The sequence below is a fragment of the Lathyrus oleraceus genome, chromosome 5 (assembly GCF_024323335.1).
Source record: "Lathyrus oleraceus cultivar Zhongwan6 chromosome 5, CAAS_Psat_ZW6_1.0, whole genome shotgun sequence".
Classification (NCBI taxonomy): Eukaryota; Viridiplantae; Streptophyta; class Magnoliopsida; order Fabales; family Fabaceae; genus Lathyrus; species Lathyrus oleraceus.
In genome coordinates this window covers 605,749,108-605,774,560 of record NC_066583.1, presented here as the reverse complement: position 1 = coordinate 605,774,560, position 25,453 = coordinate 605,749,108, and the positions used below count along the sequence as shown (strand labels likewise).

Below are 25,453 nucleotides of genomic sequence, written 5' to 3'. Positions count from 1 at the left end.
AATTTTTTATTGGTTTATTTGGTGAAATACAAAAGAGGATAATTCACTTATTACAAACTATTATAAATAAATATTTGTCATACATGTGGCGTAATCTCAAAGGCCCTTTGAACATTCTGATCATATTGTAGAATAGAATATAAAATTAATATTATAGATGTCAAGATGGTTGAGTTAGTCTAAGGCGCCAGTTTCAGGTACTGGTTTGAAAGGGCATGGGTTCAAATTCCATTCTTGACATTTTTTTTTCAATTATTTATAACTCCCCTTCATTGCAAATTTTATATAATGAAAATTTTACAAATATTTATGTGGCTCCTAATATGGCAGAATTTTACAAATATTTATGGGGTTCCTAATATGGCAGAATTTGCTTTGCGATGTACCTCATAGTAGTCCTGACATTGCCTCCTATGAAGTTGTGTCTAAAGACTATCAAGCTAAATTTTTTAGGTTTTTCTTTATTCTAAGTTGATGAAAACTATTTTAGCCATTGAAATTACTTTTGATAATGATTGACATCATCTATGACTAGAAACTAATTCAGCTCTTATTACCTTTGTGCATCTCTCTCTCTCTCTCTCTATATATATATATATATATATATATAGAGAGAGAGAGAGAGAGATGGGTTATGATCCCATTCTTGACATTTTTTTCAATTATTTATAACTCCCCTTCATTGCAAATTTTATATTTTACAAATATTTATGTGGCTCCTAACATGGCAGAATTTGCGATGTACCTCATAGTAGTCCTGACATTGCCTCCTATAAAGTTGTGTCTAAAGACTATCAAGCTAAATTTTTTAGGTTCTTCTTTATTCTAAGTTGACGAAAACTATTTTAGCCATTGAAATTACTTTTGATAATGATTGACATCATTTATGGCTAGAAACTAATTCCCCTCTTATTACCTTTGTGCATCTTCTCTCTCTCTCTCTCTCTCTCTCTCTCTCTCTCTCTCTCTCTCTCTCTCTCTCTCTATATATATATATATATATATATATATATATATATATATATATATATATATATATATATATATATATATATATATATATGGGTTATGATCAAATGACATCAAGGTGTCAAACTTAGTAACATGACACCTCTGATAAATCTTCACCCTATGTCTGTATAACAAAATTCACCGTTAAATTGAAAGTTATTATCATATAGATCATGCCTATCAAATTTCACATCAATCAAAAATATTAGATATGTTAAAGAGAATGATAAAAATTAACGATTTACATGAAGTTTTATAAGACGTTCATTTTTATGTATCTTTTTAACGTTTTCTCTTGGGGCTACTTCTGATTCAAATGGAAATACAAGTTGATTGTCTTTCATGTATATCTCACATGACTTCTCAGGCTTCACAATCTTGGGAATACCATATACCAGCTTCTTAGAATTCAGATGCCTTAAGCTTCTGAAATTAAGATGCCCTAATCTCTTGTGCCACAATTCACTGTCACCTTCAGCGCCTTTTGCACTAAGGCATTTAGTTTCAGCTTCCTCCACATTCACCTTGAATTTTTGTTTCTTTCCTGCTCATATTGTATAATCAGCTTCTGATCAGAATCATACAACTTCAAGAGATTGTTCTACATAGTAATTGAGAAATCTTTCTTAATAAGCTGACTTACACTCATCAGATTACTCTTCATGCCAAAAACATACCAAATATCCTTGATCATAATAGTTTTACCATTCTTCACCTTGACTATTACATCTCTCATACCTTCAGCATTGAGGTATTTATCATCAGCATATTTGATCTCTGGCCTCTTTCTAGAGTCAAAATCAACTAGCAATTGTCTGTTTCCAGTTAGGTGATTTGAGCATTCAGTGTCCATACACCACCAGTCTACCAAATACGCACCATCAAATTGTTAAGCCATCAATAACACAAGTTCAGCATCAGAATCTCCTCTGGCTATGTTTGCTTCTTCTGATTTCATTTCCTTATTTGACCAATAGTCAGCAGCAAAGTGGTCAAACTTCTTACAATAGTAGCATTGAACCTTCTTCTTGTCAAACTTCTCCTTCCCCTTCTTATGTTTCTTCTCATCAGAATTGGAGGCTTCTGACTTCTGAAAACCACCACCATGTTTCTTCTTGACTTCTGACTCTTCTTCCCAGAAGACGCCTTCAGAGCCTACTCTACCTCTCTTTCAAAGGTTCTCTCAGTCAGACGCAACTCTTGTGCCTCTAGACTGCTCTGCAGCTCTTCAATCCTCATGGTGCTTAGGTCTTTAGAATGTTCAATTGCTACAATAATGTAATCAAATTGAGGAGTAAAAGATCTCAGTACCTTCTCAATGATTACTTGTTCTGACAAAGTTTCTCCATAAGATTTCATCTCATTGGTGATCAGAATCACTCTAGAGATGTAATCAGGTATCTTCCCATTGTCCTTCATGTTAAGATTCTCAAATTGTTGACGTAGAGACTAAAGTTTCACCTTCTTCACCAATGCATCACCACTGTAGCATTGCACTAGTGTGTCCCATGCAGCCTTCGTCTTCGTTGAATCAACAATTTTCTCAAACATGTTTGCATCCACACACAGATTGATGTAGAACAAGGCTTTTTGATTTTTTTTCTCATTTCTATTTGCGTGTTTCTCTGTGCTTTTGTTGCATCCGCCGCAACCGGAACATAATCGCCTTTGACGAGATCAAAAACGTCTTGAGCGCCAAATATCCCATGCATCTGAATCAACCATCGATTCCAATTCTTTCCATCAAACACTAGAAGTTTTGTATTCAAGCTACCATTTCCATCGCTCATCTTTGATTTTATGCAACTTAAACTCACACAGATCTCACCAAACACTCGTGTTTCCCAATCCTGTAAAATCAAGAAATGTGATTTTATTATCATTCCGATCGTAAATTCAACGCGAATTCTAGAAACGAAATCAATCACATACGCCTCACCGTACGCTCGTGTTTCCCTGTGAATCTAACTGTATCTCTAGATACCAATTATTGGTGCATAAGGTTGAAGATGAAGATGATGAAGATGGAGAGAGAGAGAGAGAGAGAGAGAGAGAGAGAGAGAGAGAGAGAGAGAGAGATAGATCTAACTAACTTTTTGAGAGAAATTTTGTATTGGTTGCAATCATACTGAAATTCAGTTACACCTGTGGTTTATATACGCAAACAAAAATGTCACGTAGGCAAAATACTAATTTACAACTCTGAAGCTAAACATCTCTTCTGGAACAACAACCTCAGAAGCATCTACTTCTGAGTCAGAATACTGCTTCTTAATATGAATTACTTCTAATAGTATATAATTAGCATATGTGATATTCAATATACATTTTTATATTCTCCATTTTTTACTCTACTCATCTTAGACTTATAGCTGATTTGTACGTTGAAGTCCTACCCTTATAGGTCTACCTTCGCCACCGTACCGAAGATTAGTATTACCGATTCCAAAATTTTATATCATCAATCAACATCCATTCTAGTTTCTATCCAAAATAATATAGTTTTATAATATATTTTATAGAATATAAAAGTTAGTTAATTAGTTAGTTAGAATTTATTATAAGATAATTAATTTGTTAATATTTTACAATTTTTATGTGTAGAACAATTCATTTGCTTATCTTGTATTTGAATATAATTCTTTCAGAGATTCTTTCTCACTTTCAAATAACCAAACTTCTAAAACTACTTTTAATCATTTAATCAATCAATAATATACATAGTCAAGTAAAAAACAAATTGAAAAATAGAAGAAAAAAGTGATCATTTGCCAACATCTAAGAAAGCCTGTTAAAACTGTATTTATGTAACTTCAAAATTCGTACATTCCAGTCATGAAATCAACCAACTACTGTCAACAATAAACTCACAATGAATCTTATCTAACTTTTTCAGAATTTTGTCATGACATAGTATAGTTTTACAGTAACACATTACCTTATCCATTACCAAGAGTTCCATATGCCCCACAAAAACTACAAATTCATTTCATGAAACAGTTAAAACTCCATTACATATACATCCCAAATTGAGTCAAACTAATGATAACTATTTACATTTTATTTTTTTCAAAATAAAATGATTATATAATAATTATATAGATTACAACCAAACCCATTAAATCCAACATCCATCACTCCACAAAATCAAAACACAAAAAATAAAGAAGTGAAAGAATCATCAACAAACATCATTATGCATCCATTCTATATAGATAGATAGATATTATGATAAATTAAGTTAAAGCAGACACAACTGTTTCTTCCACCCTTTCTTTTGATGCCACTGCTGCACATGTGTTTCCCTGCATTCCAATCATGCAAAACTTTGAGTGGTCCCTTCCTTTTTAACTATAACACTTCACGTGCTTCCTCTCTTTCTTTAACAAGAAAACAACCCTACTTGTACTACTAGTACCACCCAATAACGTGACTCCTCTCAATAAACTTACTTTCCTTTTTCATAATCGATATTCTGCTATCAATTTTACCATGCAGAATCTACTGCACGGTACAATCGACAACAAAATATCGATTATGTTTCCTGTTACGGTTACGGACTCATGAGAAAAAAATTCACAATATATATAACAACTCAACAAAACATGACCTCGTGGCATTGTACGGTACAATTTACAATTCATCCAATTACATTTAAAAAAATTCTTGATTATTTTTTCTACTATTATAAAAAATTGTGCAAATTCTTTTGATAAAAATAAAAGAATCACGGTATGATAATATAAGGTAGCTAGTTAGATATATAGTGTGAGTACTCGAGTTGAGTCATACATTGAGAAGTTGTTCATTTTCTGACTGAGGATCACATAATGGCTTATGTGATGGAGATGGTAAAGGTGAACCTGTTGCATTTTCCTTCTTTGTGAGGTTTTGGTGGTGATATACTTGTCTTAATCTCTCTATCTCCCTTTTCAGTGCCTCTTGATGTGCTGCATGCATTCAAAATATCTCAAAATTAAAAACTAAATCGTCTGATCTTGATCGGACAACTGACGTTATGCCGAGTTTGTGAATAGTTGAAATTTATGAGTGTACGAAAATCCAAATACAAGTGTCAACTAGTTTGAGGCAGGACACTAGAGAAGTAATAACTGGTTTGAGACAAGGCACATGATCATACACAGACACATAAATATGTATGCATGCAAACAGAAACACTTTCACTAAATTCATTCAACATAACTTTGTGTGCACTCCCATGATTCATGGCATGTTTCTTCCTTATAAAATCTAATCAAATATATATTTTTGTATCAAACTTTCACTAGAAAAGCTAATAGAAGTGCAGCTTTATTAAGTACTACATTTTGTCCCACTATAGCTAATTAGGGTTCGGTTTGTGATAGTTTTAGCCTTATCCGCGACCCAAACCAAATACCTGGATTTTTGATTGAGTTTGTTAAATAAACCACTTAGTTAATCTTGGGTTTAGATCGGATAAAACCGACTGATTTGGGTTAGATTGGATACGGATTATCCACTTGTGTAACTATGTTAGAATAAAAAATCATCATAAGTCATTCATCGGACTTAAACCGGCTTTCATAATTCTATTCTAGTTAAGTTGATCAGGTTAACTGAATGACCCAACCCGTATCCATATACGGTCCATGGCATATGCCTAGTTTATATAATGTTTTATTAATTCTCTATGGTTAACCATAACCAATTTCAAAGAACTAATATGCTAGAAATTTAATAAAATTACTATACCATCTTTGAAAATCTTGTCTTGAGCAAGAGCTGCAATTCTTTGCTTGAGAGCACTATTGTCAACATTTAGAAGCAAACGTTGATGATCCAAAAATGCAACTCGTGGAGAAAGCACTGAAACTTCAGCCTTCAATAATTTTGGTCAACACAATAACAAAAAGTCAATAACATTATTATTATCATTTCATTATTTCTACTACTATTCTATAATACTACATAAACATTTCCACAAAAAGTTCAACAACTATCATACTCACAAACCTGCAATGAAGTTACACTTCGTTCAAGCTCTGATATGTATTGCAGCTTCCTCACCCGCGATCTTTGCGCCGATTGCCTATTCGCCAAGATTCTAATACAAAAACCAAAATCAGTTTCAAATAATACAGAAAATATAGTAAAGTTCATATAAAAACCAAATGCAACAAACTATATATATATATTGGTTTTGAAGAACAAGAGTTCATGCATTTTTGCTTCATCATATGTTACCTTTTGACTCTCTTAGGGTCGGTGATTCTGTCGTTAGAAGAAGATGCATTGTTGTTGTTATTTTGAGGCTGTGAATTTTCCTGGTTGCATTGGCTTTCAACCTCCTCGGGTTCATTTTTCAATTGCTTCTCGTCATCTTCCTCTTTCTTCATCTCTCTCAAATCATTTTCCTTCTTCTCCTCCTTATTTATCATCTCATTCTCATTCTCATTCTCATTGTTGACAAAATTCTGATCAGAAGGACTCGAAGTGTTCGACGAGGACAATATCGGTTGCATATTATGGACACCGGCTATTTCATCGTTGAACATGGACATAAACTGTTCATCATCAAACTTGTCGAACTCGTTGTCATCATCGTTAATATTGTTTTCACCATCTTTCCCGCGGCAATCGTCGAGCATTGGCAATTCCAAGAACGCCACGGAGTCGCTCACAGACCGACGGTGAGCTCCCCGCCTAGCGGACGAGAAGTCGAGAAACTCGTCCACCCATGAAGGGTTTTGATTCTGATGATAATTGTTAGTGCTAACGTTGTTGTTGAAGACAATGTTGTTGGTTGAAAAGGAGGTTGGCATACTATTTTTTTGATGAGGTGAAAAATCTGACCAACTTGGGGATGACATGATTGGAATCTTGGGAGGTAATTGTGCCATTTGAGAAACAAAATTAACGAACAGGAATTTTCACAAACCTTAAATATGTTGTTGTTTTTGTTAATGATGTTTTTTTTGCATGAAAATAATATAGAGATATAGAGAGATATAGGAAAAGGGAGAAGGAAAATGAAAGTGATGAGCCTCTAACACAACCCTTTAAATAAATATTTATAACCCCAGAAACCTTTGGGGAATGTTAGAGGGAAGAAAGTTACAAAGTTAATTAAACAACAACATAATCATGAATTTTTTTTCTTATTTTTTTTTCTTTTTGTGATGTTATTTTTAAATATTTTTGTTTGAGGGTATAAAATCCTATAAAAACTGAAAAAAAATTTGAAGGGTATCTTGTGTGCAGTAGGGTCACATGGGGATGGAGAAGGAATGGACAGCTATGAACAGCTGGGAAGAGGGACTCAACGGTGAAACTGGAAAGTCGCCAATGGATTTAATAGATAGTGGGAATCAGCCACCACGTGCCATTGTGACCTTCTATTTAGTAACATACTCTTATCTTAATCTTATAAATAAGGTCCCATTTTGGAACATTATTCTCTCACTATATATATACTAATTTTAACTCTTTCATCATGGAAAATCTAAGGTTATTTAATTGGAATTTTTTTGTGTTTTTTTCGTGATTACAAGGTTAAGAAAAAGAGTTGAATTCTAGTTAATTAATTAACCAATTTAGGTTTATTTGAGGTGGTTAAAGAAAAATATCTTAAATTAGAGTGTTTTTTTTGAAGTTTATTTTTAGATTTTAATTAAGGAAAACAGAATTAGGTAGTACTAGTGTCCACGTTCTAGATGAAATTTTAAAGATTAATTGATTGTCTTTAAGACAAAAGGAAAGAGAACCCCACTTAAGGAAGTCAGTAATTGGTGAAATCATATGGGTTTGTGATCTTTAATGATCTTTAACTTAGAGGAGAACAAATACCATGTGCATGTATAAGATATTATTTGTAAGGAGTGTAGTGGTTCATGCATGATTTTTTTTTATATTTGTTGGACATATCGGTGATTGTTTGATCGAGATTGTGCAATATAGGTTATAGGATTTTAAGTTGATTTTTTTAGTTTAAACCATTTGATCTCGATCAAACATTTATGTGGCCGATTGCATGGATGAGGGATCCTGAATTTGTAATGTATGGGGTGTGGCATGTTTTACTAATCATGTTTATTTAAAAAGCTAAAGATAGGAAAAGTAATTTAAGATATAGTTAGAATTGTGAGGACTCGTGGGATTTGGAGTATGAGCTGTGAAAGAGAGGGAAAAGTTGGGGGTTATTGTGAAGATCGTGTTATGCTCCCATGTGAATTGTTTGCATGCACTATATGCTTTCTTTGCTTTGTCCCCAAACCATTCCCACATGTAGGGTATATGCTCTCTTTCTCTATGTGAATGTGCATATATGTCTTTCTAAGCACCTTCTTCCATCATCTTATCTTAATTTGAATTAATTTTGTTTTATAAAGAGATAAAAGTTTGACATAGCACATGATTAAGAGCACCTTCATGCAGTTTCATATTATAATCAATGGCATCTTTAAGTTCGTAGGCATGTAGAGTGGGATATCTTACAAATGTGACTAAGAATAAAAGTTCAATATTTTTTTGGGAATTTGAGATGACATCAACTTTAGACAAAGATGGGCTTGTAGATTCAATGTATTCACAATAAAATAGAAATGGAAAATAGAAAGAAAAATAAACATTCTTTAAAACCATTAGAAAACTAGGGCATCTTGCGCAAGAGCAAAGATTAATCCCTCGAGCCGGAGAAAACCACAATGGACGTTGAATCTCTCCCTTAAGAGAATTTAACCCTGCTCCATGTCCATAACTAAATTTGAACCCAAAATATCTGGTTAAGAGGGACGAGATCCCTTCTCATCTCGTCCAAGTCTTCTTGGGTGACAGCCAACTCTAATTGAGCCATTTGTTCAATTTAAATCCATTCAATATGCAAACACAAGAATTAACTATTCACACCAACTGAAACTGCCTAAATTATGGAAAATTCTTAACAAGACATGTACGTCTTTATTATGGTCATGCACAGAAAATGAGATACACAATTCTTGTCTTGTTAAAACTCTCGAGCACCAAACACATGGAGATAAATGTACATAAATATGCAAATGAAACGTCTCTTAAACAACAGAAATTAACATGCATCGTAATGCATGCATAAATAAATAAAATAAACAAGACATTAAGAACTAATGTATATTGTTTATGATAATAAATATATCAATTCATGCTAATGCTATCAATCACTATATGCACTAAAAACTAGAGATGAAAACAACTATAATATTAAGCATTGTTATCCTTAATCTTGTCTTCGCGTGCAATCTATGGATAACTGCAAGTTCAAGCCCTGCAATGAATAAAAAGAAATCAACTAATCCAGAAGTTATGAAGAAGAGGTATGAAACTTGGCTGAAACGATACAGACGGCATTACAGGGACGGAGAAGAATGGGAAGTTCGTTTTGACATTTACCAATCAAACGTGCAGTTTATAGAGTTCTACAACTCTAAAAACTATTCTTACAAGCTCACAGACAACGGGTTTGCAGATCTTACAAATGAAGAATTCAGAAGCATGTACTTAGGTTTTCTACCTCGGTTGCATGCACAGGTAAAAACCAAGTATCATAAACATGGAGATCTTCCAAGAAACATAGATTGGAGGAAGAAAGGTGCTGTTACACATGTCAAAGATCAAGGCCGTTGTGGTAAAATTTATTTCAAACCAATTTTATTCATTTTCTCATATATAAACATTCATACACTAACCACATCCCTCGACTGTTAAAATTCAACGGTAGAAGATTGCAGCCATTAAAGAAAATCTTTATAGTAAAAGAAAACTGAAAAAATGCGAGAAAATAATTATAGTCACGGAATCAGAATTGAGCCTCGTGTAGTTAGTTGTCCAACTGTAGAAAATTCAATTCCAAACACAACCAAACGATAAGTCTACAAGAACTTCATATGAAGTGTTTCAGTGTTAGCAATTTGAATTTGACAGGATAAATTAGTCTCATATAGTTATAACTATAAAGAAAGTTACTCTTTATCTTAAGGGATTGCATAAGAACTAAACATATTTTAAGTCTTCTAATATTGGACTACTGATGAGTTCGCGAGCTAAAGGTCATGCTTAAACATATTTTAAATTTGTGTTTAGAGCTGACTATCTGATATGATGGTATAAAACATGATCCAGGAAGTTGTTGGGCATTCTCAGCAGTGGCAGCTGTGGAAGGCATCAACAAGATAAAAACAGGAAATTTAGTTTCATTATCAGAACAACAGTTGATAGATTGTGATGCTAAAAGTGGGAATGAAGGTTGCGAAGGTGGCGACATGTACATAGCATTCAACTACATCAAAAAGCACGGAGGGCTAGTCGCTGCCAAAGAATATCCTTATACAGGAAAAAATGGTAAATGTAACAAAGCCAAAGCTAAAAATCATGCAGCAACTATAAGCGGCTATGAAAATGTACCTGCTCGTAACGAGAAAATGCTAAAAGCTGCAGTTTCCCATCAGCCTGTTTCTGTTGCAACCGATGCCGGGGGCTATGCATTTCAATTTTATTCAAAAGGTGTCTTCTCAGGAAGTTGTGGAAAGAACCTCAATCATGCCATGACTATAGTTGGGTATGGAGAAGAAAATGGTGAAAAGTATTGGATTGTGAAGAATTCATGGGCAAACGACTGGGGTGAATCGGGTTATGTTAGGATGAAGCGTGATATTAAGGATAAAGATGGAACTTGTGGCATTGCCATGGATGCTACCTACCCTGTCAAGATTTAAACAGCATGCTAGGAAAATTGACCTGTTGTAGTTATACAAATGAATGGTGTTAGGAACAGCAACTATTGATTGAATTTCATATGTAGACAAGAAAATTTGTTACAAAGCACAAATTAGGAACAACAAGGTGAAGAAAGCTCCACAATATTGTCAAAATAGCAAGAAAAATATACCATAATAAAAATACACATACACAATTTCTCATCATCTTCACCAATCAAGAAATTGTTCCCCGAAATTTATTTATTTTTTGTGATTGCACAAGTTAAACATGTATAAGGTTAGCAAGCTGTAGAGAAATCATGAAATAATTGTTCCCCAGAAACAGAAAGATGACTGGAACTAGAACATAAAGCATAAATAACACGATATTTCCCACCATTTTATAATCTATACAGTTGATAATCTAATATTGCTTCCTTTACGGATGAAGTTACTCCATTTTCTTGTGTTAAAAGTATCGTATACAGCCTAATTTTCTTGAATACAATACAACCATCAAAGTCAGGCTCAGAAGAAACATCAATTTTACAATTCAAATAAAACTCAATTCCTGTTTATGCTCACTCCTTTTCCATGCAATAACATAAGAGATTATACCTCCAAATGATTTGCAAATCTACGATCCTAGAGCTGCAGTCCTCTATCTCAGCATTCGCCATTGAGAAAAAAACAATGACACCATAACACAGAAAGTACGTGTCTTTGCAATTGTTCAGCTTAAAAACCGAACCCTGCTCGCTGTAAATAATTTAACAGCTAAGACTTAAGTTTCGCAAATCTCTGTCTCACAGCACAAGCTATCTTCCACTCATCGATGCTCGCCAACCCATCAATTATCTTCTGCCTCACCTTAATATACGGTATAAAACCTCGTTCAGTCATCCACATCGCAACCTTCCCAGCCAAAACATATTCACGTCCCTCCAAACAACCTTCAATCACCAACTCATAACTCTCAAATCCCACATCATTTCCTTCCTTCTCCAGAAACTCAATCACCTCAACCGCTCTCCATATCTCTTTGTTCGCCCGTAAAGCAGCCAACAATTTCACCACCGTTCCATGATCCGGTGTCAACCCATATTCCACCACCATTTCCTTCATTAAATCCTGACCATCAACTGTCCTTCTAACTCTACACATTGCACTAATCACAACCCCAAAACTATTCGAATCAGGAATACATCCTGCTCCACTCATACCCTTCACAACATTAACCGCCTCCGCTAATTGATCAACAGCACAAAGAGATGAAACTATATAGCCACAAGTACCACAGTCTGGATAATATCCAATTGATTGCATCTCAAGTAAAACATTCGCTACAGATTGCAACCGACATCGCCGCCGGTCAAGCCAAGCAGACGAGAGGAGAACATGAGTCTGAGGAACTGGTAAGCAACCAGAACGCAGAGTTCGTTGCAGAACAGCAAGTGCAAGAGGGAAGTTGAATGGCTGAGAATTTTGGAGAATGTAAGACAAAAGGTAAGAGTAAGCTAGCTTGGGTTTATAGCGTGGTCTGATAGGAATAAAAGACTGCAACATTTCATCAACCATTTGCACTTGTAAATTATGCGGAAAAGAAGATAAAAAGGAGAAAGGGTTTGAAATTTGGGACTGGGATTGTGAGAATTCAGTGGTAATGAAATCAGGAATTTTAACATAGTTTTTGGATTCTACTATAGCTCTAAGAGCATGTTCAAGTTCTTGCGGTGAAGAAGATACTGAACGAAATTGGTTTAGAATAGGGAAGAAACGAAGAACGAATCTACGGCAAGGGCGCATTGTTGGTACACTTGCATGGATTGGCTACACGTGACAGTACAAAGCAATCATTCATGTGGTTACGCACGTACCTAGGTGGTTAATCATGGCCGGTGGTGATGCCGTCACGGTGGTGCAACCGGCGGCGTGCTTGAATTACAGTGGCGGCTGTATGTTTTGCTAGGTTAAACGAAAAAGTAAAGTTTTTGGGTAAAAAAATGGATAATTCTTTTTTTTTGATCGAGAAAAGTTTAAGAGGTAAAAGAAAGTGCATTGATAAAAATTTATTAAATTTCAAAGAATGAGACTAGTCTTGCCAAAGGTTTTCAATTGAAATATCTGTTTGGATAAGATAGAATATAATGTTTCTATAGAATTTAAAATAATTTAAATAAAATTTATTGTTTGAATAAAAAATAAGAGGAATTATTAAAATATATAAAATATTTTGTTTAAATTAAATTTAATAATTTTGAAATAATACTTGAACTTGAAATTCTTCATATAGGTCGATCAAAGGACCAATACGAATGAAAGACTCAAATATTAAATTCAACCATGCAAAGTCCAAATAAAAGTATTTATCATATACAATTGTCACACGTGAGATTTAAGATACGTTTATGATCTCACACTCATTTCACTCATTTTGGACTTTATAACTAACTTGTGGATTAGCGTGCTAGCCTTTCAGATCTACGTCTGCACTGTCGTATCAAAAATTCATGTCACCACATTAGAAGTCCATCATAATTAATCAATCACAATTTTAGTTCCAGTGCGGAACAATGGCGTTGTTTGTGGGAATCTACCTCTAACTTCCGCAAAATTCCACAATCATATCACATTCAACCCATAAACCATATTGCTACCATATTGCATTAAGATGAAGAAGTTAACCTCATGTGTCACACTCAAGAACTCTGCAGAATCCTCATATCTCACATCGTTTCAAACCTCCATCTTTGATTGAGATCCGTGAGAAAACATTGTGTGACGAAGATCATATATTGTAAAACCTTCTCCAAGCGACGATTGACACCAAATCGCGAAGCAAAGATAAGTTGATGCTAAGATTTTAGGATCGCGAGAAGGTGGATGGAATCCCTAATGCTACATTACCGTTGTTCATAGCAGCTACTATGTAAAATCACATTGTATCTAATTCCCTCGTAGACGATGGAAGTTTGTTAACATTCTCTATGTCGACACAATCATACAAGTAAGACTCCACTAGCAAGATCTAGATAAGCCCGATGACAAAAGTCTCCTCACATTCAATGATTTTGTAACCCGCTCATGAGATGTTCGACATCGACCCAACTGTGATTTGTCATCAGTTGAACGTCAATCCTAATGCCTTGTATGTATCTCAACGAAGAAAAAGACAGTCTCCGAAAAAGGTTAATGTTATGACAAGCACGATTCAAATATTGTTAAACACCAACTTTATTTTTGAAGTAAAGTACATTGAATGGCTCTCCAACATGCTTTACAGGCCTTAATTGGGCATGCCCGAAGGATTTTTACTCACTTCCAAATATATACAAATTGGTAGACAATCCAGCTAGATAAAAGTTGTTGTCGTTCATGGAGGATCATTTTAGATACAACCAAATACCCATGTTCGGGCCTAATAGAAAGAAAACATCATTCATGATCGAGCAGGTCAATTACCAATACAATATGATACCCTTTGGGTTGGAGAACGCAGGTGCGGCTTATCAAAAGATGATGAACAATGTCTTTCGAGAAGAGATAAGTGGGACATTAGAAGTGTACATATATGACATGATTGTGAAGGCCACTCAAGAAGAATCACACTACTAGCACCTCAGTAGGGTACTCAAGAGGGTTCGACAGTATAACATGAGGCTTAATATGGAGAAATGCACCTTCGAGGTAAAAGCCGATAAATTTTTGGGGATTTACCTTACAGAAAGAGGGATAGATGTCAACATTATTGCATTGTGTGTTTGTGTGTGTGTGTGTGTATGTGTGTGTGTGTGTGTGTGTATGTGTATATGTGTGAGTGTGTGTGTGTGCGCGCGCGTGTGTGTGTGTGGGTGAGTGAGAGAGAGAGAGAGAGAGAGAGAGAGAGAGTATTGTTAGAATAACTATTTATGTGGTTAAGAAAATATTTAACCAACTAACCAAGCAAAAACTGAAAATTGTGATTATTTGCATCTGCTACAAGTTACACTTGCAACACTTTCTAATTGTCACTAATAGTCATATAAAAAATTGAATTAATTCATATTTTCCTTCCTAATTCATATTCTCTAAGCTCTTAATTCTCATTAACCCTTTAAGGTATTCAAATATTGTATGCTTCAGGGTTTTATCAAGATGTTTATTAATTGCAACCCAGACTTGCAATACTCAATGTTCAACCTCTCTTTACCAACTTGATCCCTAAGGAAGTGGTATCTTCTTTCTATATTTTTTATCCTACCATGGCTCATAGGATTATTTTCCAAATCAATTGGTGACTTATCGTACAATAGAAAATTGATTTACACATAATTATTCACATTCAACTCTTCAAGCAACATTCCAACCAAAGTGCTTGACATGCACCATATGAGGTTACAATATATTGTGCCTCACATGAAAATAAAACCTTAATTCCTTGTTTATTTGAAGTTTGTGAGATTGGTGTTAATCCAAGCATGAATAAGTAACCATATATGTTATTTCTATCATTTTACTACTAAAAGTACAATACATGACAATCCCTAATAATTATGGTCTGTTAGAGGATTTTAGGGTTTGTTGTAGGGTTTAGAGATAGCTCATGTAGGTAGGTGAGAATATTTATGTATCTAGTATTAGTGTCAAAATGAGATTGTCTCCTTCCACCCTTAGGGTTGAGGTATTTGTTAAAATCTCCTAGGCCTGGATCTTATATCCCTAAGAAGTAACAAATGCTAATGGGAGCAGAAGAATCGGGTAGTTAATCCCTTATTATTCAGAAGAACATGGTTAACTCCCCCAGACTCCTTTTTCACACCGTTGTTGATTAAGGACATGTCACTCCCCACATTCTTATGCTTCAGACGAGCTACCTAAGAAATGGTCGACGTATTCAAGAAATGGTTATTACATACCATAAATGGGCGATTAATCCAATACATTGGCGATCGGGTGTAGTTTGGGCGATTTAGAAGGTGTTGGAGCATTATATTATTTTCCTCCCATGTTTCCCCTTGTGGTTCCCTCGCAAATATACCAATACCAATACGCAATCCCTTAAGCACGAGGACTTAGAAAGAACGAAGTGATTTAGTTTTTATTTTTTCTGTTGGAATCATTCGAATGGGGCCTTAAGTCTATCATACCAAGCCCTTGGTGCTTGCTTCAAGTCATATCGATCCTTCCTCAATTTGTAGACATGTGAAGAATTCTTGAAGTCTTAGAACTGGGAGGTTGTTTGACATAGACTTCTTCATTGATGTATCCATTTAAGAAGGCACTTTTGACATCCATTTGGAATAACTGAAAATTTAATGAACCATCTTGCTAGCTTGACATTCTCTTGACTTTTAGGACTCATGGAGGATACTATATGTGTAATATGATGTAAGGTGACGTATACCTTGAAATATTTTATCAATTGTTGAAGAAACTTGTTGAAGAAGTCACACAAGATACCTAGATGAATTAGGGTTTCCAAGGCAAACAAACTCCAAACTCTTGATGATTTCTTGATCAAAATAACATATGAAGATCATGGGGATCCATATATGATGCTTAGAGCCAATGTGAATCAATTCTTGATTGTGCTCCTTGTTTGATTCTCATTTTGTAATATTTGATTGCATGATTAAGCTTTTTGAACATATGTTTTCAAACTATATAATCTTTCAATTTTGTTGTATTTTTCTTAATGGATCCAAATGACGTTACTATGTTATATGATGTAATTGAGTATTGAAGGATATATTTTGTGATAAGAAATAATAGCATTCCATCAGTTTCTATGAATTGAAAAATAAGTATAAATTTGATCATTAATATAATTAATAAAAATCGAAGAAAATTTACAAGTAGCGCCTGTAGCTCTGTGGATAGAGCGTCTATTTCCTAAGCAGAAAGTCGTAGGTTCGACCCCTACCTGGCACGATTTTTAAGCTTTTTGCTAAATTCTTATTTTCTGACTTTTTATTTTATTTTTTCGGTTAATGGAAAAATAGTTTGTTTTTTGGCTGTTAAAAATACACACAAGTTGAACATTCTATCATGTAAGGAGTGATTGTTACAAACTTGAATTGCAATTTATTTAAGAAAATTCAACAACTTTGGATTGTGACGAAATTGGATTGCAACTTGAAAGTAGTTTCGTGGTACAATCAAGTGATGCAATTAGGTCCAAAATTGAGTGTGAATCATGCTGAAACCATGTTACAAAGCCATGTAATTTTGTATGAAAAGTGCAAGTGGAAATCATCCAAATGGTTCTTCATGTTGCACCCATGCGCAAGTCCTTCATCCTTTTGCCAAATGCGATGATCTTGGACATTTTGGAAAGGTGAGATCAAGGGGAACAACTTTCATGTTTAAAACTTTTTCATTTGAAGCTTGGATCATGATGAATTTGGAGGTGGAAGTTTTGGAAATCAAACATATTTGAAAAGTTTCAAAGTCCCAAGTCAAATGTTCACTTCTTCCACCTTGAATAACTTTTTCTATGGACTTCAAATGAGAAAAGTTCATTCATCAAAGTTGTATCTATTTCAAACCTATTCAATTTGGTCACAAATTTGAACTCATTTGGAATGAAGGATTTATGCATTTTAGAAGTTGAGGAAAATCACTTGTTCAATGGTATTGGCCCAAAATGACCTATAATGTTTCCTCTTGGCACATGCATTTGAAAGTTGAATTTGAACTTCCTCCAAACATAAACGTTGAAGTAGACATATTGAGTTTGATCATGGAATTTGAATGGCTTTCATATCATAAAAATTGAGCAAGTTATGGTCTTGGGAAGTTGACCTCCAAACTAGGGTTCAAATAAAATGACCTATAATCTTTCACCATAAAAAATGACTTTCCAAGAAAAACTACCTCTTTACTTAAACATGAAAGTTGTTTGTAATGTCATTTTGAGTAACTTTTATCTTGGAATAGTTTTAATATGACAAATATTGTAGGATATAGGGTCTAGGGAACCCCAGTTTTGACTAGTTGACTTTCTCTGGTCAACCACCATGAACCATCTTGCTAGCTTGACATTCTCTTGACTTTTAGGACTCATGGAGGATACTATATGTGTAATATGATGTAAGGTGACGTATACCTTGAAATATTTTATCAATTGTTGAAGAAACTTGTTGAAGAAGTCACACAAGATACCTAGATGAATTAGGGTTTCCAAGGCAAACAAACTCCAAACTCTTGATGATTTCTTGATCAAAATAACATATGAAGATCATGGGGATCCATATATGATGCTTAGAGCCAATGTGAATCAATTCTTGATTGTGCTCCTTGTTTGATTCTCATTTTGTAATTTTTGATTGCATGATTAAGCTTTTTGAACATATGTTTTCAAACTATATAATCTTTCAGTTTTGTTGTATTTTTCTTAATGGATCCAAATGACGTTACTATGTTATATGATGTAATTGAGTATTGAAGGATATATTTTGTGATAAGAAATAATAGCATTCCATCAGTTTCTATGAATTGAAAAATAAGTATAAATTTGATCATTAATATAATTAATAAAAATCGAAGAAAATTTACAAGTAGCGCCTGTAGCTCAGTGGATAGAGCGTCTGTTTCCTAAGCAGAAAGTCGTAGGTTCGACCCCTACCTGGCGCGATTTTTAAGTTTTTTGCTAAATTCTTATTTTCTGACTTTTTATTTTATTTTTTGGGTTAATGGAAAAATAGTTTGTTTTTTGGCTGTTAAAAATACACACAAGTTGAACATTCTATCATGTAAGGAGTGATTGTTACAAACTTGAATTGCAATTTATTTAAGAAAATTCAACAACTTTGGATTGTGACGAAATTGGATTGCAACTTGAAATTAGTTTCGTGGTACAATCAAGTGATGCAATTAGGTCCAAAATAGAGTGTGAATCATGCTGAAACCATGTTACAAAGCCATGTAATTGTGTATGAAAAGTGCAAGTGGAAATCATCCAAATGGTTCTTCATGTTGCACCCATGCGCAAGTCCTTCATCCTTTCGCCAAATGCGATGATCTTGGACATTTTGGAAAGGTGAGATCAAGGGGAACAACTTTCATGTTTAAAACTTTTTCATTTGAAGCTTGGATCATGATGAATTTGGAGGTGGAAGTTTTGGAAATCAAACATATTTGAAAAATTTCTAAGTCCCAAGTCAAATGTTCACTTCTTCCACCTTGAATAACTTTTTCTATGGACTTCAAATGAGAAAAGTTCATTCATCAAAGTTGTATCTATTTCAAACCTATTCAATTTGGTCACAAATTTGAACTCATTTGGAATGCAGGATTTATGCATTTTAGAAGTTGAGGAAAATCACTTGTTCAATGGTATTGGCCCAAAATGACCTATAATGTTTCCTCTTGGCACATGCATTTGAAAGTTGAATTTGAACTTCCTCCAAACATAAACGTTGAAGTAGACATATTGAGTTTGATCATGGAATTTGAATGGCTTTCATATCATAAAAATTGAGCAAGTTATGGTCTTGGGAAGTTGACCTCCAAACTAGGGTTCAAATAAAATGACCTATAATCTTTCACCATAAAAAATGACTTTCCAAGAAAAACTACCTCTTTACTTAAACATGAAAGTTGTTTGTAATGTCATTTTGAGTAACTTTTATCTTGGAATAGTTTTAATATGACAAATATTGTAGGATATAGGGTCTAGGGAACCCCAGTTTTGACTAGTTGACTTTCTCTGGTCAACCACCATGAACCATCTTGCTAGCTTGACATTCTCTTGACTTTTAGGACTCATGGAGGATACTATATGTGTAATATGATGTAAGGTGACGTATACCTTGAAATATTTTATCAATTGTTGAAGAAACTTGTTGAAGAAGTCACACAAGATACCTAGATGAATTAGGGTTTCCAAGGCAAACAAACTCCAAACTCTTGATGATTTCTTGATCAAAATAACATATGAAGATCATGGGGATCCATATATGATGCTTAGAGCCAATGTGAATCAATTCTTGATTGTGCTCCTTGTTTGATTCTCATTTTATAATATTTGATTGTATGATTAAGCTTTTTGAACATATGTTTTCAAACTATATAATCTTTCAGTTTTGTTGTATTTTTCTTAATGGATCCAAATGACGTTACTATGTTATATGATGTAATTGAGTATTGAAGGATATATTTTGTGATAAGAAATAATAGCATTCCATCAGTTTCTATGAATTGAAAAATAAGTATAAATTTGATCATTAATATAATTAATAAAAATCGAAGAAAATTTATAAGTAGCGCCTGTAGCTCAGTGGATAGAGCGTCTGTTTCCTAAGCAGAAAGTCGTAGGTTCGACCCCTACCTGGCGCAATTTTTAAGTTTTTTGCTAAATTCTTATTTTCTGACTTTTTATTTTATTTTTTGGGTTAATGGAAAAATAGTTTGTTTTTTGGCTGTTAAAAATACACACAAGTTGAACATTCTATCATGTAAGGAGTGATTGTTACAAACTTGAATTGCAATTTATTTAAGAAAATTCAACAACTTTGGATTGTGACGAAATTGGATTGCAACTTGAAATTAGTTTCGTGGTACAATCAAGTGATGCAATTAGGTCCAAAATTGAGTGTGAATCATGCTGAAACCATGTTACAAAGCCATCTAATTGTGTATGAAAAGTGCAAGTGGAAATCATCCAAATGGTTCTTCATGTTGCACCCATGCGCAAGTCCTTCATCCTTTCGCCAAATGCGATGATCTTGGACATTTTGGAAAGATGAGATCAAGGGGAACAACTTTCATGTTTAAAACTTTTTCATTTGAAGCTTGGATCATGATGAATTTGGAGGTGGAAGTTTTGGAAATCAAACATATTTGAAAAATTTCTAAGTCCCAAGTCAAATGTTCACTTCTTCCACCTTGAATAACTTTTTCTATGGACTTCAAATGAGAAAAGTTCATTCATCAAAGTTGTATCTATTTCAAACCTATTCAATTTGGTCACAAATTTGAACTCATTTGGAATGAAGGATTTATGCATTTTAGAAGTTGAGGAAAATCACTTGTTCAATGGTATTGGCCCAAAATGACCTATAATGTTTCCTCTTGGCACATGCATTTGAAAGTTGAATTTGAACTTCCTCCAAACATAAACGTTGAAGTAGACATATTGAGTTTGATCATGGAATTTGAATGGCTTTCATATCATAAAAATTGAGCAAGTTATGGTCTTGGGAAGTTGACCTCCAAACTAGGGTTCAAATAAAATGACCTATAATCTTTCACCATAAAAAATGACTTTCCAAGAAAAACTACCTCTTTACTTAAACATGAAAGTTGTTTGTAATGTCATTTTGAGTAACTTTTATCTTGGAATAGTTTTAATATGACAAATATTGTAGGATATAGGGTCTAGGGAACCCCAGTTTTGACTAGTTGACTTTCTCTGGTCAACCACCATGAACCATCTTGCTAGCTTGACATTCTCTTGACTTTTAGGACTCATGGAGGATACTATATGTGTAATATGATGTAAGGTGACGTATACCTTGAAATATTTTATCAATTGTTGAAGAAACTTGTTGAAGAAGTCACACAAGATACCTAGATGAATTAGGGTTTCCAAGGCAAACAAACTCCAAACTCTTGATGATTTCTTGATCAAAATAACATATGAAGATCATGGGGATCCATATATGATGCTTAGAGCCAATGTGAATCAATTCTTGATTGTGCTCCTTGTTTGATTCTCATTTTATAATATTTGATTGTATGATTAAGCTTTTTGAACATATGTTTTCAAACTATATAATCTTTCAGTTTTGTTGTATTTTTCTTAATGGATCCAAATGACGTTACTATGTTATATGATGTAATTGAGTATTGAAGGATATATTTTGTGATAAGAAATAATAGCATTCCATCAGTTTCTATGAATTGAAAAATAAGTATAAATTTGATCATTAATATAATTAATAAAAATCGAAGAAAATTTATAAGTAGCGCCTGTAGCTCAGTGGATAGAGCGTCTGTTTCCTAAGCAGAAAGTCGTAGGTTCGACCCCTACCTGGCGCAATTTTTAAGTTTTTTGCTAAATTCTTATTTTCTGACTTTTTATTTTATTTTTTGGGTTAATGGAAAAATAGTTTGTTTTTTGGCTGTTAAAAATACACACAAGTTGAACATTCTATCATGTAAGGAGTGATTGTTACAAACTTGAATTGCAATTTATTTAAGAAAATTCAACAACTTTGGATTGTGACGAAATTGGATTGCAACTTGAAATTAGTTTCGTGGTACAATCAAGTGATGCAATTAGGTCCAAAATTGAGTGTGAATCATGCTGAAACCATGTTACAAAGCCATCTAATTGTGTATGAAAAGTGCAAGTGGAAATCATCCAAATGGTTCTTCATGTTGCACCCATGCGCAAGTCCTTCATCCTTTCGCCAAATGCGATGATCTTGGACATTTTGGAAAGATGAGATCAAGGGGAACAACTTTCATGTTTAAAACTTTTTCATTTGAAGCTTGGATCATGATGAATTTGGAGGTGGAAGTTTTGGAAATCAAACATATTTGAAAAATTTCTAAGTCCCAAGTCAAATGTTCACTTCTTCCACCTTGAATAACTTTTTCTATGGACTTCAAATGAGAAAAGTTCATTCATCAAAGTTGTATCTATTTCAAACCTATTCAATTTGGTCACAAATTTGAACTCATTTGGAATGAAGGATTTATGCATTTTAGAAGTTGAGGAAAATCACTTGTTCAATGGTATTGGCCCAAAATGACCTATAATGTTTCCTCTTGGCACATGCATTTGAAAGTTGAATTTGAACTTCCTCCAAACATAAACGTTGAAGTAGACATATTGAGTTTGATCATGGAATTTGAATGGCTTTCATATCATAAAAATTGAGCAAGTTATGGTCTTGGGAAGTTGACCTCCAAACTAGGGTTCAAATAAAATGACCTATAATCTTTCACCATAAAAAATGACTTTCCAAGAAAAACTACCTCTTTACTTAAACATGAAAGTTGTTTGTAATGTCATTTTGAGTAACTTTTATCTTGGAATAGTTTTAATATGACAAATATTGTAGGATATAGGGTCTAGGGAACCCCAGTTTTGACTAGTTGACTTTCTCTGGTCAACCACCATGAACCATCTTGCTAGCTTGACATTCTCTTGACTTTTAGGACTCATGGAGGATACTATATGTGTAATATGATGTAAGGTGACGTATACCTTGAAATATTTTATCAATTGTTGAAGAAACTTGTTGAAGATGTCACACAAGATACCTAGATGAATTAGGGTTTCCAAGGCAAACAAACTCCAAACTCTTGATGATTTCTTGATCAAAACAACATATGAAGATCATGGGGATCCATATATGATGCTTAGAGCCAATGTGAATCAATTCTTGATTGTGCTCCTTGTTTGATTCTCATTTTATAATATTTGATTGTATGATTAAGCTTTTTGAACATATGTTTTCAAACTATATAATCTTTCAGTTTTGTTGTATTTTTCTTAATGGATCCAAATGACGTTACTATGTTATATGATGTAATTGAGTATTGAAGGATATATTTTGTGATAAGAAATAATAGCATTCCATCAGTTTCTATGAATTGAAAAATAAGTATAAATTTGATCATTAATATAATTAATAAAAATCGAAGAAAATTTACAAGTAGCGCCTGTAGCTCAGTGGATAGAGCGTCTGTTTCCTAAGCAGAAAGTCGTAGGTTCGACCCCTACCTGGCGCAATTTTTAAGTTTTTTGCTAAATTCTTATTTTCTGACTTTTTATTTTATTTTTTGGGTTAATGGAAAAATAGTTTGTTTTTTGGCTGTTAAAAATACACACAAGTTGAACATTCTATCATGTAAGGAGTGATTGTTACAAACTTGAATTGCAATTTATTTAAGAAAATTCAACAACTTTGGATTGTGACGAAATTGGATTGCAACTTGAAATTAGTTTCGTGGTACAATCAAGTGATGCAATTAGGTCCAAAATTGAGTGTGAATCATGCTGAAACCATGTTACAAAGCCATCTAATTGTGTATGAAAAGTGCAAGTGGAAATCATCCAAATGGTTCTTCATGTTGCACCCATGCGCAAGTCCTTCATCCTTTCGCCAAATGCGATGATCTTGGACATTTTGGAAAGATGAGATCAAGGGGAACAACTTTCATGTTTAAAACTTTTTCATTTGAAGCTTGGATCATGATGAATTTGGAGGTGGAAGTTTTGGAAATCAAACATATTTGAAAAATTTCTAAGTCCCAAGTCAAATGTTCACTTCTTCCACCTTGAATAACTTTTTCTATGGACTTCAAATGAGAAAAGTTCATTCATCAAAGTTGTATCTATTTCAAACCTATTCAATTTGGTCACAAATTTGAACTCATTTGGAATGAAGGATTTATGCATTTTAGAAGTTGAGGAAAATCACTTGTTCAATGGTATTGGCCCAAAATGACCTATAATGTTTCCTCTTGGCACATGCATTTGAAAGTTGAATTTGAACTTCCTCCAAACATAAACGTTGAAGTAGACATATTGAGTTTGATCATGGAATTTGAATGGCTTTCATATCATAAAAATTGAGCAAGTTATGGTCTTGGGAAGTTGACCTCCAAACTAGGGTTCAAATAAAATGACCTATAATCTTTCACCATAAAAAATGACTTTCCAAGAAAAACTACCTCTTTACTTAAACATGAAAGTTGTTTGTAATGTCATTTTGAGTAACTTTTATCTTGGAATAGTTTTAATATGACAAATATTGTAGGATATAGGGTCTAGGGAACCCCAGTTTTGACTAGTTGACTTTCTCTGGTCAACCACCATGAACCATCTTGCTAGCTTGACATTCTCTTGACTTTTAGGACTCATGGAGGATACTATATGTGTAATATGATGTAAGGTGACGTATACCTTGAAATATTTTATCAATTGTTGAAGAAACTTGTTGAAGATGTCACACAAGATACCTAGATGAATTAGGGTTTCCAAGGCAAACAAACTCCAAACTCTTGATGATTTCTTGATCAAAACAACATATGAAGATCATGGGGATCCATATATGATGCTTAGAGCCAATGTGAATCAATTCTTGATTGTGCTCCTTGTTTGATTCTCATTTTGTAATATTTGATTGCATGATTAAGCTTTTTGAACATATGTTTTCAAACTATATAATCTTTCAGTTTTGTTGTATTTTTCTTAATGGATCCAAATGACGTTACTATGTTATATGATGTAATTGAGTATTGAAGGATATATTTTGTGATAAGAAATAATAGCATTCCATCAGTTTCTATGAATTGAAAAATAAGTATAAATTTGATCATTAATATAATTAATAAAAATCGAAGAAAATTTACAAGTAGCGCCTGTAGCTCAGTGGATAGAGCGTCTGTTTCCTAAGCAGAAAGTTGTAGGTTCGACCCCTACCTTGCGCGATTTTTAAGTTTTTTGCTAAATTCTTATTTTCTGACTTTTTATTTTATTTTTTGGGTTAATGGAAAAATAGTTTGTTTTTTGGCTGTTAAAAATACACACAAGTTGAACATTCTATCATGTAAGGAGTGATTGTTACAAACTTGAATTGCAATTTATTTAAGAAAATTCAACAACTTTGGATTGTGACGAAATTGGATTGCAACTTGAAAGTAGTTTCGTGGTACAATCAAGTGATGCAATTAGATCCAAAATTGAGTGTGAATCATGCTGAAACCATGTTACAAAGCCATGTAATTGTGTATGA

General features: G+C 33.7%; 3 protein-coding genes and 5 non-coding genes across 8 annotated transcripts; 6 read left to right on the top strand and 2 right to left on the bottom strand.

The window, feature by feature from the left end:
• Positions 1 to 3,976: 3,976 nt before the first annotated feature.
• On the bottom strand, positions 3,977 to 7,326 carry LOC127086954 (basic leucine zipper 61). Its single transcript, XM_051027770.1, has 5 exons — positions 6,238 to 7,326; positions 6,007 to 6,097; positions 5,746 to 5,872; positions 4,804 to 4,961; positions 3,977 to 4,316 (listed from the first exon to the last, which is right to left on the bottom strand). The coding sequence occupies exons 1-5, from the start codon at positions 6,891 to 6,893 to the stop codon at positions 4,248 to 4,250; spliced, it is 1,101 nt and encodes a 366-aa protein (XP_050883727.1). The 5' UTR covers positions 6,894 to 7,326; the 3' UTR covers positions 3,977 to 4,247.
• A 1,651-nt stretch (positions 7,327 to 8,977) lies between these two features.
• On the bottom strand, positions 8,978 to 12,801 carry LOC127086953 (pentatricopeptide repeat-containing protein At1g06270). The gene is made up of 3 exons (XM_051027769.1): positions 11,337 to 12,801; positions 10,426 to 10,758; positions 8,978 to 9,289 (listed from the first exon to the last, which is right to left on the bottom strand). The coding sequence occupies exon 1, from the start codon at positions 12,522 to 12,524 to the stop codon at positions 11,496 to 11,498; it is 1,029 nt and encodes a 342-aa protein (XP_050883726.1). The 5' UTR covers positions 12,525 to 12,801; the 3' UTR covers positions 8,978 to 9,289; positions 10,426 to 10,758; positions 11,337 to 11,495.
• On the top strand, positions 9,208 to 10,740 carry LOC127086952 (zingipain-2). The gene is made up of 2 exons (XM_051027767.1): positions 9,208 to 9,649; positions 10,144 to 10,740. The coding sequence occupies exons 1-2, from the start codon at positions 9,208 to 9,210 to the stop codon at positions 10,734 to 10,736; spliced, it is 1,035 nt and encodes a 344-aa protein (XP_050883724.1). The 3' UTR covers positions 10,737 to 10,740.
• A 5,458-nt stretch (positions 12,802 to 18,259) lies between the features above and the next one.
• Positions 18,260 to 18,332, top strand: TRNAR-CCU (transfer RNA arginine (anticodon CCU)). The gene has a single exon. It is a non-coding gene; the product is annotated as a tRNA-Arg (tRNA).
• A 1,631-nt stretch (positions 18,333 to 19,963) lies between these two features.
• TRNAR-CCU (transfer RNA arginine (anticodon CCU)) lies at positions 19,964 to 20,036 on the top strand. Its single transcript has one exon. It is a non-coding gene; the product is annotated as a tRNA-Arg (tRNA).
• Positions 20,037 to 21,667: 1,631 nt separating this feature from the next.
• On the top strand, positions 21,668 to 21,740 carry TRNAR-CCU (transfer RNA arginine (anticodon CCU)). The gene has a single exon. It is a non-coding gene; the product is annotated as a tRNA-Arg (tRNA).
• Positions 21,741 to 23,371: 1,631 nt separating this feature from the next.
• TRNAR-CCU (transfer RNA arginine (anticodon CCU)) lies at positions 23,372 to 23,444 on the top strand. The gene has a single exon. It is a non-coding gene; the product is annotated as a tRNA-Arg (tRNA).
• A 1,631-nt stretch (positions 23,445 to 25,075) lies between these two features.
• On the top strand, positions 25,076 to 25,148 carry TRNAR-CCU (transfer RNA arginine (anticodon CCU)). The gene has a single exon. It is a non-coding gene; the product is annotated as a tRNA-Arg (tRNA).
• Positions 25,149 to 25,453: the final 305 nt, after the last annotated feature.